A 16,033-nucleotide genomic window follows, 5' to 3' on the forward strand; every position below is an offset into this window, starting at 1 on the left:
ATTTATTTATTGAGTATTTAAGTTTATGTCTGATGCATAAAAGGTGTGTGACTTAGTTTGGGTTGAAAAATTATCAGATAGTCATATATATATATATATATCAAGGTATGGGAAAAGGAAAAAAATATAAATTCTGCATTAATTGGCTTTTATGGCAATAGGGTTGCTAGAATGATCCTTACAATCCTCCTTAGCAAATGAATCACAAATCCAGGAGCTACATATTTGGCAGTGAGCATTGGTCTTACCCAGGGAATTCCAGTTAAGCCTTTTACATCCAGCACGCAGCACTCTCTTCAGTTCTTGCACTTGTGTGGCTAGCAGGAAGAACTCTGCATCATTCAGACTGTCCATCAGGGAGTGGTACAGGTTCACCAGATTCTTCAGTTCATCCACATATCTAAACCCAACACACATGGATTCATAAAATTATTGGAGTTAAAGGCAGTCAACAAAGTACCACCTGCAGACTAAAAGCCTGAAGAGGAACTACCTAAGGAGCTTGTCCTCCTGCAGAGCCACATTACGGGCCAGTTCAGGTATGGCGTAGCCCAGCTGCTCGAGGTACTTGGTCTCAGAGATGATCTCCTTGAGCTCTGGTTCAAAGTTCACTACGAAGCGTAATCCTCTGTCCGGCTCCTGCTCCTGAGAATACACAAACTACCACGTCACTGAGATCATCTGGACATCAGTGCATACATGCTGTACATGCTGGGTTTATTTTACCAATGACAGATCAGTGATATAAATCCAGTATGAATCTGCAGTGTGTAGTTCTTACAGTCCGACTGTGGTAACTATGGAGTGAATCTAATCCAGTATGAATCTGCAGTGTGTAGTTCTTACAGTCCAACTGTGGTAACTATGGAGTGAATCTAATCCAGTATGAATCTGCAGTGTGTAGTTCTTACAGTCCGACTGTGGTAACTATGGAGTGAATCTAATCCAGTATGAATCTGCAGTGTGTAGTTCTTACAGTCCAACTGTGGTAACTATGGAGTGAATCTAATCCAGTATGAATCTGCAGTGTGTAGTTCTTACAGTCCGACTGTGGTAACTATGGAGTGAATCTAATCCAGTATGAATCTGCAGTGTGTAGTTCTTACAGTCCGACTGTGGTAACTATGGAGTGAATCTAATCCAGTATGAATCTGCAGGGTGTAGTTCTTACAGTCCGACTGTGGTAACTATGGAGTGAATCTAATCCAGTATGAATCTGCAGGGTGTAGTTCTTACAGTCCGACTGTGGTAACTATGGAGTGAATCTAATCCAGTATGAATCTGCCGTGTGTAGTTTTTACAGTCCGACTGTGGTAACTATGGAGTGAATCTAATCCAGTATGAATCTGCCGTGTGTAGTTTTTACAGTCCGACTGTGGTAACTATGGAGTGAATCTAATCCAGTATGAATCTGCAGTGTGTAGTTCTTACAGTCCGACTGTGGTAACTATGGAGTGAATCTAATCCAGTATGAATCTGCCGTGTGTAGTTTTTACAGTCCGACTGTGGTAACTATGGAGTGAATCTAATCCAGTATGAATCTGCCGTGTGTAGTTTTTACAGTCCGACTGTGGTAACTATGGAGTGAATCTAATCCAGTATGAATCTGCAGGGTGTAGTTCTTACAGTCCGACTGTGGTAACTATGGAGTGAATCTAATCCAGTATGAATCTGCCGTGTGTAGTTTTTACAGTCAGACTGTGGTAACTATGGAGTGAATCTAATCCAGTATGAATCTGCCGTGTGTAGTTTTTACAGTCCGACTGTGGTAACTATGGAGTGAATCTAATCCAGTATGAATCTGCAGGGTGTAGTTCTTACAGTCCGACTGTGGTAACTATGGAGTGAATCTAATCCAGTATGAATCTGCCGTGTGTAGTTTTTACAGTCAGACTGTGGTAACTATGGAGTGAATCTAATCCAGTATGAATCTGCCGTGTGTAGTTTTTACAGTCCGACTGTGGTAACTATGGAGTGAATCTAATCCAGTATGAATCTGCAGTGTGTAGTTCTTACAGTCCGACTGTGGTAACTATGGAGTGAATCTAATCCAGTATGAATCTGCAGGGTGTAGTTCTTACAGTCCGACTGTGGTAACTATGGAGTGAATCTAATCCAGTATGAATCTGCAGGGTGTAGTTCTTACAGTCCGACTGTGGTAACTATGGAGTGAATCTAATCCAGTATGAATCTGCCGTGTGTAGTTTTTACAGTCCGACTGTGGTAACTATGGAGTGAATCTAATCCAGTATGAATCTGCCGTGTGTAGTTTTTACAGTCCGACTGTGGTAACTATGGAGTGAATCTAATCCAGCATGAATCTGCAGTGTGTAGTTCTTACAGTCCGACTGTGGTAACTATGGAGTGAATCTAATCCAGTATGAATCTGCAGGGTGTAGTTCTTACAGTCCGACTGTGGTAACTATGGAGTGAATCTAATCCAGTATGAATCTGCCGTGTGTAGTTTTTACAGTCCGACTGTGGTAACTATGGAGTGAATCTAATCCAGTATGAATCTGCCGTGTGTAGTTTTTACAGTCCGACTGTGGTAACTATGGAGTGAATCTAATCCAGTATGAATCTGCAGTGTGTAGTTCTTACAGTCCGACTGTGGTAACTATGGAGTGAATCTAATCCAGTATGAATCTGCCGTGTGTAGTTTTTACAGTCCGACTGTGGTAACTATGGAGTGAATCTAATCCAGTATGAATCTGCCGTGTGTAGTTTTTACAGTCCGACTGTGGTAACTATGGAGTGAATCTAATCCAGTATGAATCTGCCGTGTGTAGTTTTTACAGTCAGACTGTGGTAACTATGGAGTGAATCTAATCCAGTATGAATTTGCGGTGTACGTAGCTTTTACAGTTGCAATTTTCCATCCAGTATGAATATGAATTTGAAGGGTGTGTAGTTATTACAGCCAGACTATAACTGTAGAGTCATTTTCAATCTAGTATGAATCTATAGAGTGACGTTTTTCTATCTTGTATAGAAGTAATTGGTCATCCAGTATGAATATGAATATGTGTTGTTTTGTACAGTCTGTCTATAATAACTGTAGTCCTTTTCAATTCAGTACAAATCTACTATGTAAAGTGTCATTTAAAGTCTTACTATAGTAACTCTAGAGTAAATCTAATCCAGTATGAATCTACAGAATGCATAGCTTTTACACTCTGATTAACATTGCTGCAATTTTTCAACCAGTATGAATCTGAAGGGTATGTAAAATTTGTATCCTGACTGTAATAAGTTAATAGTTTAGTTTTTAGAGTTTTACACTAATAACCGTGAAATGAATTTCAACCAGTATGAATCTGCTGTGTATTTAGTTTTCTCATTTGGACAGTAATGACTGGTGTGAATTTAATCCAGTATGAATCTGCAGGGTAAGTATATTTTACATTCTGACTATAATAGAGGTCATTTTAATCCAGTATGAATCTGCAGGGTGTGTATATTTTACATTCTGACTATAATAGAGGTCATTTTAATCCAGTATGAATCTGCAGTTTGCAGTTTGTGTAGTTAATAAAAGTTGTGTGGGTTTTACAGTCTGACTATAATAGAGGTCATTTTTAATCCAGTATGAATCTGCAGGGTGTGTATATTTTACAATCTGACTATAATAGTTGTTTCTGACCGTCTCTTGCTGTGCAGTGTCTCTACAGGCGACTCCAGAGCTGTTGAGCATGAGCAGTAGGGTTCTGTTCATAAGCTGGGGTAGCGTCTGCTCTGTCTCCTCTCTCCAGCGCTCAAACTTCTTAACCTCATAGTCTCGCATCTGCATACCCACCTCTAGGTACTTTGCCTTCGCCTGCAAAGAAAGCACACACAGATGGACCAATAGAAATGCTCCAAAATCACTTTCACATTGACTTCCATTGACAGCTAAGGAGGTTTTTTCCTTCTCCTGTAAAAGTTGGCAGTGTGGATGATATGTACCACGTATTTATGACGGTTATAACCCTGATAGAATCTTACGGCTTTTCCTTGCTCGTTCTCCAGCATTTCGGGCATATCTAGGAAGCGAATGATGGTGCTTTTCATACGGTGAAATAGAGAGCGTTCCCAGTAGATGGCTCCTGCTACGGGTGGCTGGTTCTTATTCAGAGGTGGGTTATCTTTGTGCTGGATGAACATGTCGCTGATTATGTCCACCTGCAAAAAGTCAACATATCACTGAAGAGAGAGAACCTCTGTCTGTATGATACATTATCCATCCATCCTTCAAATTATCCATCCATCCCTCCCTCAATACTTCTATCCATCCCTCCCTCAATATTTCTATCCATCCATCCATCCCTCAATATTTCTATCCATCCATCCCTCAATACTTCTATCCATCCCTCCCTCAATATTTCTATCCATCCATCCATCCCTCAATATTTCTATCCATCCATCCCTCAATACTTCTATCCATCCATCCCTCAATATTTCTATCCATCCATCCATCCCTCAATACTTCTATCCATCCATCCCTCAATACTTCTATCCATCCATCCCTCAATATTTCTATCCATCCATCCATCCCTCAATACTTCTATCCATCCATCCCTCAATACTTCTATCCATCCATTCATCCCTCAATATTTCTATCCATCCATCCCTCAATACTTCTGTCCATCCATTCATCCCTCAATATTTCTATCCATCCATCCCTCAATACTTCTATCCATCCATCCATCCATTCATCCCTCAATATTTCTATCCATCCATCCATCCATTCATCCCTCAATATTTCTATCCATCCATCCATCCATCCATTCATCCCTCAATATTTCTATCCATCCATCCCTCAATATTTCTATCCATCCCTCCCTCAATATTTCTATCCATCCATCCATCCATCCATCCCTCAATATTTCTATCCATCCCTCCCTCAATACTTCTATCCATCCATCCCTCAATATTTCTATCCATCCATCCATCCATCCCTCAATATTTCTATCCATCCCTCCCTCAATACTTCTATCCATCCATCCATCCATCCATCCCTCACTATTTCTATCCATCCATCCCTCAATACTTCTATCCATCCATTCATCCCTCAATACTTCTATCCATCCATCCCTCAATACTTCTATCCATCCATTCATCCCTCAATATTTCTATCCATCCATCCATCCATCCATCCCTCAATATTTCTATCCATCCATCCATCCCTCAATACTTCTGTCCATCCATCCATCCATCCCTCAATACTTCTATCAATCCATCCCTCAATATTTCTATCCATCCATCCATCCCTCAATACTTCTATCAATCCATCCCTCAATATTTCTATCCATCCATCCATCCATCCCTCAATACTTCTATCAATCCATCCCTCAATATTTCTATCCATCCATCCATCCCTCAATATTTCTGTCCATCCATCCCAGAATATTTCTATCCCTCCATCCCTCAATATTTCTATCCATCCATCCATCCCTCAATATTTCTGTCCATCCATCCCAGAATATTTCTATCCCTCCATCCCTCAATACTTCTATCCATCCATCCATCCCTCAATACTTCTATCAATCCATCCCTCAATATTTCTATCCATCCATCCATCCCTCAATATTTCTGTCCATCCATCCCAGAATATTTCTATCCCTCCATCCCTCAATATTTCTATCCATCCATCAATACTTCTATCCATCCATCCACAAGGCTAGGACTTTGACCTAATTGCTGTTTTCTGCACCTCTTTGCAGTACTGAGCCAGAATATCATTAAACTTCTGCATCATCTGGTTGTTGATAGCTTCTCTGGAGCGGATGTGCTTGAATTTCAGCAGCATATCGAAGGCAGCTGATGCCGACCTCAGAGTCTTGAAGGACTGGTCGATGAAGTTGATGGCTTCTCCTTCAATAGTCTAAAACAGCAGGAGATCAACATCACAAAACAGCCCGAAACAAACTGATTAGAAAGTCTACAGACACGGATATACAGCCCCACCTGGACTTTGCTTCTGAAGTCCTTCATGACCATCTTCCAGCTGCCTGTCTTTCGGATGTTGAAGGGGTCAAAGTTCAGCTCCTCGAAGGGCACAACCAGGCTGTCCACACAGCGCAGAACGTCATCTATTCGCCTAGGGTCACCGGTCACTGCTTTCAGCTCTGGCCCAAAGATACTATAGAACTCATCCAAGGTCTGCAGGTAGAAATGGACCAAGGCTGTAGATCAGTCACAAACACTTGCAGACAGGGGGTCTGCAGGCTTTCCTAAAGTTCTACTGAATAACTGCCAGGACTGTTTGACGTGACGTCACGTGTAAGATCTAATTTACAGTGATGATATACTAAATATAAACCAAATATAAAGCGCACTATATTATTCAAAGGGTGCCTGAGAAGATATTTCTAAAAGCATTGATCTGTATTTAAAGTACTTAAATACTTATCATTATGATCCATATTGATCATTACATTACATTTACATAAGTCTTATCTTATTTATCTTGAATTAATTAATTAATTAAATTAATTTTCATCCCTATACGCAACAACCTTAACTTTCAATATAAGTCAATGTACATTTTATTGGTCCATTAATGGAGCATTTTTATTGGTTCATTCTTCATGACACTCTTACACAATATAAAGAACAACTGCCAGGTTTACATTATGTCAAAACGTGAAAACAAAACTTTAGCTGGCAGTTACCGGTCAAAAGTTTTAGAACACACCCAGTTTTTACCTTACTGTCCAGCAAATAACCTCAAATGGTGCAAAGACCAGTGGCCTCTAATTGTGCAAAGGTATGCTGTAAACTGCCAGAGCTTTTAAGGAAGGACAATTATGTAAATTGCATGAGTGTGTTAAAGCAGGGAATCTACTGAAATATGCAGAGCAGTGTGCCTCCAGGACCAGGGTTGAGAAACACTGATTTATTATAAAAAAGAGCTAAAAGCAAAACCAGTGAATGGACTCCAGATGTAGGTAGCAGAGGTTAACCTGCAGGATGCTGTAGAGGTCCTGACAGATGAAAGCCATGTAGTCTGTCTTCTCAAAGAGCTTTTTGCGGTCAAACTCCCAGCGTGGATCCGTGCCTGACGTTTCGATCCTGGCTCGAACGTCAAAGTAGCAGATCTTCCACTGGTCAAGAACCTTCTTGCCATCCAGTGCTTTGGCTTTGGCCACTTCCCGCTTGTCTCTGCAGCAGTGCAACAGTGACAATGACAAGAGTTTATGAGACACAGAAACACAGACAAACTCAAACCTTGTGTCAGTTTATTGCTACTCCTCTGAATGCTCTTTCCAGTTTACAATAGCCTCTATGAAAGCATGCCTTCCGGGTTCTTCGTATACTGGCGAATCGACACGGGAAGCAACTGCAGCCACCTCGTACTCGGCATGATGAAACTCAGGCATGCAGCGATCGGTCTGCAAAGCACTGGGTTAAGTCTAACAAGCCTTACGTTTTCAAATTAGGACTGGACAACGTCGAAAGCAGAGGTGGGCAATTCCGGTCCTGAAGCTTTTTTACTCGCCTGTTAATTGCCAGGTTTAGCAGGTCTGTTAGAGCAGGGAAATCAATAAACTGCTGGACTCTGACCCCCAATGCCCATCCAGATCTAAAAGGAAATGCATCCCAGACCTAGTGTGCATTGAACCTATATGTCATTAAGCCTGCCAGATCTTTCACTGATCACTCTGAACTCTTTAGCTGGTCCTATTGTATTGGAATCATTCCCTATAGACAAGACAAGACAACCATATTCACCATTTGTGCTGGACACAGATAGAATTGTGTAGCGCCTGGGAATCAGGTAGGGTTAAAGGCCTTGCTCAAGGGCCCAACAGTGGCAAGCTCTGGTGCTAAGCTCTGGTATTGAACCCACACCCCTGTTATCAGTGGAGTAAAAGTGAATTACACTATGAGACTCTAGGAGGAGCCCAGGAGCAAAAATGACCAATTATCGCATAATAATAATAATGCTTTCACTGGCAGGTTCTGTATATGATAAGTAAAGTGCACAAAATTCGAGTGCAACTAAAACACAATATTTTATGGACGCTTTATGATGCTGATTATCTTTTCAAATTTTGCTGAAACAGGGCTCCGAAGGGGTCGCGAGTTCGATTCCTAAGGCATGACGCTTTGCCATCAGTGGCCAGAGTCTGAGAGAGCACAACACTAACAGCACAGCTGGTGTGGTGGAGCTCAGGACCCAGTGCTTTCCTCCAAGCGTTTCGGATGCCCGGCAAGATCCCATCGTATCAGCAGCAGTTCGAAAAGAGGCGATGTATTAGAGGACACGTGTGTTAAGTCCTTACCCTCTTGGTGTCGGGAGCATTGCTAGTGCTAGGGGAGCTATGAACGGGTGGGTTAATTGGCAAATTATTAAAGATAATAATAAATGGCTAAACCTGGAGAGCAACAGAACAGCACATCAATCACATCACAACATACCACTAAAAGCTGGTCAGTTGCCAAGCATTAAGCTTTAACAATCTATCTGGTGAGTTCTAAGTAGTGTTATGAAGGGTCAGGTCCACTGTGCCACTGTTTAAACTCACTTGAAAAGCACACGAACGCTGACAACCCGAGCAACGCGCTCTGCCAGCTCCCAGGCGATGCGCTCCATCAGCGGGACCATGCGCTCATCCGTGTTGTAGTGGCTAGAAATGATCCATACCATCCGGAGCCCGTTCATCATCAGAGGGATGGTTTCCAAGATCACACTGAAGTTCACCCCTGTGGCCAGGTTCTGGTGTAGGATATGAACAAAACACTTTACCCAACTCGCTCGTTAAGACTCTCCCTGCGATCACATGTAATGATCCCGGCTACCCTGCTCTGGTGCATCGGCTAGCTGAAGGGATGTGGGGAGAGAGAGAGAGGGCCATCAACCCACCCAGAGAGAGAGCGAGGCCAATTGTGCTCTCTCTGGCTCCGGCTGCTGATGGCAGGCAGCAAAAAACAAACAAAACAAAGTTTTGATAATGCTACTATAGAAATAAGTGTTATCTGTGCATTACTTTAAAAGTCCAACAAGATGAAAAATGTACTGTTCATTTTTGGGCCTTCAAAGCTGCAACGTATTTATTCCAGAAACTAACAGTTTGCTCCATACAGCCAACCAGAACGGGAGGAATTTCCATATCATATATGTACAGATAATCCCAGGCATCTCAGTTTGCTTATGATGATTTGGGAGAAGGCTGTAAGAGAGGGCGAGGGTGGCTGAGGGTGGCTGAGGGTGGCTGAGGGTACTGTTTGCTTTGGGGTAGAAAGCCAAATCCCCCCGCTCATGTGTGGAGCCAGGAATGATAGATGACAGGGTAACAGGGTTAGAGAGGAGTGGCTTTAGTCTTGTTCCTATTTCATAACTCCACTATAAAAATGAAGACACAAGGACAGCGATTATATCTTAAAGACATAGTCTGAGCAGAGTTTCCCAAAGCATCCTAATGCTGAGATCATCCTAACTGGTAGAGAGAGTGTTCAGCAAGCTAGCATGGTTTTTCGGAAGCCCAAAAAAGCTCTTTTTTAATTCTAGGGCATAAAAAGAGGTAGATGATGAAATAGTCCTGTAAAAATGTACTGCGTGATGCTTTTAGTGCATAAAACCACTTCATTAAAATCAGAAGGTGGACTAAGGCACTGATGCCACCGTGATCTTTGCCATCAGCAGCCGGAGTCTGAGAGAGCACAATTGGCCTTGCTCTCTCAGAGGTGGGTAGATGGCGCTCTCTCTCTGTGATGCTGTGATAATGGTCAGCACAGACGTCTGTTAGCTGCTATATCGGAGCTGGGGGTGCAGCGTTTTTCTTAGAGCGTGCTACCTAGTGATGCTGTGAGGCGGTGTCTGGCTTTAGATGTGTCAAAGGTTTCAGGGGCATTGCTAGTGATAGGGACTAGTTATAGGAGCTCACACGAATGGGGATTTGGTAACTGGCCTTCCAAATTGGGTAGAAAATTGTAGTAGTAGTAATAGTATGAGCCCTTTAATATATGGAAATGGGTGCATCAAAGCGAGCCGGACCGAAACAGGAGGTGACTGATGCTGCGGTAGAAAGTCCTGCTCACCTTAAAGTGTCTCTCTAGGGTGCTGAGGAAGCGCACATTGTCCACAGACTCCACATGGTACTTGCTCAGCTCTGCCACAGTCAGGTCCAGGTTCTGCACAGTGGCGGGTTCAGCACGGGTCATCACGTCCAGGATCTTTTTCACCACAGGTAGCTTCAGCTGCTCGCTCAGAGCGCTCAGGACAGCTGCACGCTCGCGCCAGAAATCAATCTCTGCCACTGGACCGGGGGCCTGGAGACATTTAACTGAAGTTATTTCCTTATAGTTTATTTAAATAAAACATGTTTATCTCAAAACACGAATACAGTGACATGCAAAAGTTTGGACACCTTGTTTCGACCAATATTTAATGAGCAGAAGATGAACTGACCTCCAAAATGCATAAAAAAAAATTCATTAGTTTTGTACAGTTTCAGAGTGAAAAAAAAAAAGGAGCATCATGCAAAAGTTTGGGCACACCACAAAATCCGAGCTCTCAGATAACCTTTACCATAATTTCAGACCTTAATTAGCTTATTAGGGCTATGGCTTGCTCACAATTATGATTGGAAAAGTGCCGGTGATGCAAATTTCCAAGCTTTAGAAATAATCTGACTCCTCAAACCTTATCCAAACAATCAGCAGCCATGGAATAAGTAATAGCTCAAGTTATACAAAAATATATATTGTTTAAAATCTTAATCTTTACATACTTAGTTATTCATTGCTGAAATTATCATGGGTGTGCAAACTTTCTCAAGCTATATGTACATGAACTGTTTCATAAGATCCTCTTAAAAGCCCCTCTTCCCTAGTCTAACATCCTATAAACTCCATCTCTACCTTGTTCATGTGTCTACGACAAGTCTGCGCCCCACTCCACCACCCCGTCACCTCCCTTTTATAACCCTTTTTTAACCTTTTTTTTAATCATCTATCATTCCTGGCTCCACATATCAGAGGGGGGACTGGCCTCCTGAACTCCAGCCCAGAGCTCTCTGAGATCTTCCCCCCTCTCTTGCAGCCTTATTCCAAATCATCCTAAGCTGACTTGCTTGTTTTTGATCTCCGAACAGACCTGTGGTTTCTTTTTCTGCTGCTCTTCAATTACGATGGTGATTTGGGCCTGCCAGTTCATCACAGACTGCTCCAGAATGTCTACCACCTCCTGGTTGGCCAAGAGTGTTTCAACATCCTGCTCCAGGTCCAGCTCTGGGATGTGGAGTTTAATCTCTCCTAAAGAAAGCACAAAAGATGCTCACCAAAATATCTACATTAGGTCTGTTCACAAATATTACTGTATAACCTCTAAAATATTGGGATCACTGTAACATTGGTGCACATTTTATTTGATTTTACATTATGTGGATAAAAACAGATTTCTACAGAAATTAATACACGTTATGTAAATAGAAATCAATTCGGCCCATTCAATTTGGGCCATTAAAAGAAATATGTATTATATTTCTATTATAAAACCCTTTAGATGGATTTGTCCTGTTATGAGTATTCTTTATATACTAATACTGTTAATACAATTAAATTAAATTATTAAATAATTGAATTTAATTAAGTCATTCAAATCAGTATTATGTTAAACATCAGTATCAGCTTTGTGATTGGTCTCGTTATTTTATTTTACACCAAAAAGCAGAATAGAGTCTAGCAGACTTCAGTTCCCATGCTGATAGACGCTGGATGCACTGGAGGCGTTCCTCCGCAGCTTTTGCTGTGGGTTATTGAGAAACGGACAACAAGGTGCGTCGAGAACAGACTTCTCACATATTAAGCACCTCCCAACAGCCTAACTGTGGTGCTCCACGGGCCATTGATGCCAGAGGTGAACACCGATTTTGTTAAATGGTACAGAGCAATTGAGGCATCACTGTGGAGCAGCTAACCTCTATAATGAACACCATCCATCCCCCTGATACAGTCACTATTTCTATGTCATATTTCCACTATTTCGTAGGTGGTAATAATAATAATGATATGGTGTGTATATGCAAATGTCTTTCATGTATTTAATCAAGCCACGCAGTGGGAGCCCAAAAATATGACCATGTATCGGGAGCATCATGCAAACGTTTGGGCACACCACAAAGTCGGAGATCTCCGATAATCTTTACCATAACGTCAGATTAATTAGCTTAATACTAGCTTAATATGGCTATGGCTTGCTCACAATTATGATTGGGTCCATATAAGGTACGGACCTTATCCAAATAATCAGCATCCATGGAAAAACTAATGGCTTAAATCCTAAAACTTTTTAGGAGGATTGCCGGGTCTATGCAAATGTGTTCATGCATTTATTTAATCCACACAGTGGGAGCCCTAAAAAAATGTGTCCATAAATGTGACCATCAGCCAATTTGGTTGTAACAAGTCTGACATTTCAAACGGCTGCGAGCATCAGAAACTCCCTCAGAGCAGGAGGAGGAAGAAACTTTAGGAGGACTCCAAAAGGCTCCAAGAGGCTCGGCAGTCTAATGCACTGCCACTATGGCCTGGAGGTTGTGAGTTCCAATCCCGAGCCATGCCGCTTGGCCATCAGAGAATTGAGACGGCGCTCTTTCCCCTTATCACTCTTACATGATGGCACAGGTATCTGTTAGCTGATGTGGTGGCGCTGATCAGAGCTCTGATTAATATGTATTGGAGGAGACATGTAAGTTAAGTCCTTACCCTCCTTTGGGAGTTGGGAGCATTGCCAATGCTGGGGGGAGCTACGAATTGGTGGGTTAATTGGCAGTATAGGAGAAAAGTGGGGGAATTGAAAGATAAAATATATATATAAGATTAATGGGATGTTGGAAAAGTAAATCAATTATTAATGATTAAGTAAATTATTAATTCCCCAAAATAACTAATCGGCCAATTTAATTTAACACAACTTTGCTCGCTTGCCTACTGTGGCATCCTGCAGGTACAATATTCTGGAAGCTAATACTATAATAATTATGTACAAGCAAATTATTGCGCAGCTCAAATTTTTGTAGAATAAGCCTGAACCGATGCCTGAGTGACTGAGATTAAAGCTCAGAGGTACTTCAACACACCCTCCAGTTGCTGCACGGTCCTGTCTATGTGGCCCAGGAACTTGTGAGTGCTGTTGAGGAGCTCATCTCGGATCATCAGCATGCCACGGGACTCCGCCCGCGGCTGCTGGCTGTCACCCTTCTGCTCAGCACCTCCAGCCACACTTTCAGAGCCTGGTGCCTCCTGCTGGTAGCCCCCATCTGTGAGTTTGAGCTGGTTCACTGATAGCAGAGGGATGTAGACCTGCATGGAAGAGCAGAAGGTTTAAGCTTAAGGCATTTTGAGAGAGCATATTCATTTCATTACCCTCATTCACTAGATTGACAAAAGTATTGGGACACCTACACATTATATCTACAGAAGCCCTTAGGCATCAATATGGAGCCGGTCCCCCTTTGCTCTAAGCTCTACAGCAGCAGCAGCAGGTCTGGAGCTCTGCTGCAGTTACTGAGTCAGTTGGAGACTTTTCTGCACTCTGCTCTGAGCTCAGCACTCGGCCCTGACCCCGCTCTGTAACTTTACGTGGTCTGACACTGGACACTGAGCTGCTCTCTGTGAGCTGTTCCTCCTAAACTCTTCCACTGTTCAATAATAACACCACTCACAGCTGATGGAGGAAGATCTAGGAGGGAAGGTCTAAATTTCACCAGCTGACTTGTTGTTGTTGGTGCAGCGGTGTCTCCTATTACATACAGAACCACGCTGGAGTTCAGTGAGCTCTGCAGAACCTCCCGTTCTTTCACTGATGTCTGGAAGAAAGACTGCAGGGCTCGGGGCCTGATTTTATACACCTGTGTCTGAATGGGACGGAATTAAATACTTGAATTCAATGATTAGAGATGTGTGTCCCAATACTTTTGTCCATTTGCATTGGCCCATTCATCATAAAATCCTGACATCTGCATTAAAATAACTTTAATCAGTTTCAGTGTTAAACCATATAGTCCCAGTTCTTCAGTTCCATGTAATGAAGTAAACTTTAGATAGATTTGTACTCTTCTGAGTATGCTGAAATGGTAATGGTAAACGATATATTAATATATTTGTATATTAGTGAGGAAAGGAATCTGTTTTCCACCCACAGCTGCATTACGCAATCAAATATTTTGTAATTCCTTTTTATGTTTTATTTCTACCAGTATTTGCTTTGTGAGTACTAACAGCTCTGGTTTTCAGCTTTATTCTTCTGTTTTAGTAAAATGAAATGCTAGAGTCTAACAGACTTCAGTTCCCATGCTGATTGACGATGATGGATGTATGAAGAATTTTCACTGTAGTTCTAAAAGTTACTGGGTTTGTTTCTGAGGTCAGTTTCATTTCTTCTGTTGTACTTTTTAGTATTAAAAAGTTTTAGTATTAATTTTTCATTTCTAATTTAATTTTTAACCACCTCCAAACTGCAACTGTATTACTTGATTTGAATTATTTTACAAAAAAAAAAAATAATAATAATAATATATATATACACATACATTTATCGTTATTCTTCCTATTATATTTGACTGTTATTAATATCATCATTCTTTTACTATCATTACAGTCATTTAAGTTATCTTAGTTAGCTTTTTAGTTTGCATATTTGATCTGAATTTTTACATTTATTTTATTTTTATTTTTTTAAGTTGACTTTTTTAATATAACTATATTTTACATATTTTAAAATTTTATCTCCTAATTCTGGTTTTACTTATGTAATTTTGGTTTGTTTATTATTTTTTGTTTATTTATTTTCTGTTTCTTTTTTTATAATAAATAATTAACTGTATGGGGACAACTCAGCTGGCTAACGAGTAGCATGCTAGCTATGTCGGCTGGCTAATGAGTAGAATTGTAGCTATTATTTTTTAATTTTTATTTTATGAATTAAATCTTAACATAAATTTATACTCTCTTCATCTCTTATTTATTATGCTGATTGTTTATGTTTTCTTAAATGCATTATAAATATTATTTCACTCATTAATTTTAGTTTAAGCTGATTACATTTTATTTAAGTTTTCTCTTTTAATCCTTGTGCATTGTGAATATTCAGCTATGGTTGATTGATTGCTTTTGTCACACACATGCTTGAGAAGGCTCCTGAGCATCAGCAGGGAATGCCCATTGAGCATGCCTATCTCCAGCATCCTGGGCATCAGATCATTTGCCTCATTCATGTCCACAGGTTCAACGATAGTCTCTGAAACAGATAACAGGTTGCACAAAGTTGATATTCTGGTGTTTGTTTAAATTGAACAGCACCACCATCTGGCCGTTTATTCGTCCGTCACTCACCTTTGGTGTTCCTGAGGAAGTAGAGCACGTTGGACTTCAGGGACCTGTCTGGGATGTAATTCACGGCTACATGCAGCTCCACGTGGTACACAATCTGTACCTCATATTTCTGAAAACGTGATAAGAAACAGGATGTTTACATTTGGGAGGCGAAGGAATTACCCGAGACCAATCCCACCGTTTTCCAGGATCTTTTGACCTCTCTGATGATTTCCTTGGTCTCCCTCTATCACGCGATGCTACCAGCACGGAGGGGAGGCTGAAGCCCAGCACATTCCTCCTCCGAGATACGTGATGCCACTGATGCTGCATGATTAGACAGCTCAACACGCTTGGAGGAGAACACTACCTAACCGCTAATTCTGATATGTCCGCTGACCTGCATGTTTACTCAGATGATTAGCTGTATTGTAATTAATGTCCTCCAGCAATTGCTCATTCCAAAAATATAATACTGTTGTGTACACTGTACAGTGGTACATACGTGCACCTTTACCTTTACCTTTATTACCAACAGGTAAAGCTAGCTATCGTGCACTTGCTAGCCGCTATTGAGCTAACCTTGCGCAAGATCAGCAGATAATTGGGAGCCAAATAAAATAATAAAGCAGTAAAAAAAAAACAACCACTAGATAAAACACACTGTGAAGGGGAGGGGGGCAACTCAGCTGGCTAACGAGTAGCATGCTAGCTAATAGAATCGAAGGGGTGGACC

The 16,033-nt window shown here is 41.3% G+C and overlaps 1 protein-coding gene across 1 annotated transcript in view; it reads right to left on the reverse strand.

Annotated features, from left to right (window-relative positions):
- dnah10 (dynein axonemal heavy chain 10) overlaps positions 1–16,033 on the reverse strand; it is an 80,417-nt gene that overhangs the window by 57,969 nt on the left and 6,415 nt on the right. The window contains exons 4-16 of the mRNA XM_072664345.1: positions 15,319–15,427; positions 15,108–15,223; positions 13,065–13,287; positions 11,081–11,238; positions 10,024–10,254; positions 8,511–8,701; positions 6,945–7,143; positions 5,947–6,141; positions 5,693–5,863; positions 3,985–4,161; positions 3,644–3,817; positions 494–645; positions 249–400 (exon numbers count right to left, since the gene is read on the reverse strand). Coding sequence (XP_072520446.1) covers positions 249–400; positions 494–645; positions 3,644–3,817; positions 3,985–4,161; positions 5,693–5,863; positions 5,947–6,141; positions 6,945–7,143; positions 8,511–8,701; positions 10,024–10,254; positions 11,081–11,238; positions 13,065–13,287; positions 15,108–15,223; positions 15,319–15,427 — 2,248 coding nt within the window. The remainder of the gene's footprint in view (positions 1–248; positions 401–493; positions 646–3,643; positions 3,818–3,984; positions 4,162–5,692; positions 5,864–5,946; positions 6,142–6,944; positions 7,144–8,510; positions 8,702–10,023; positions 10,255–11,080; positions 11,239–13,064; positions 13,288–15,107; positions 15,224–15,318; positions 15,428–16,033) is intronic.

The sequence above is a fragment of the Salminus brasiliensis genome, chromosome 20 (genome assembly GCF_030463535.1).
Source record: "Salminus brasiliensis chromosome 20, fSalBra1.hap2, whole genome shotgun sequence".
NCBI classification, from domain to species: Eukaryota; Metazoa; Chordata; class Actinopteri; order Characiformes; family Bryconidae; genus Salminus; species Salminus brasiliensis.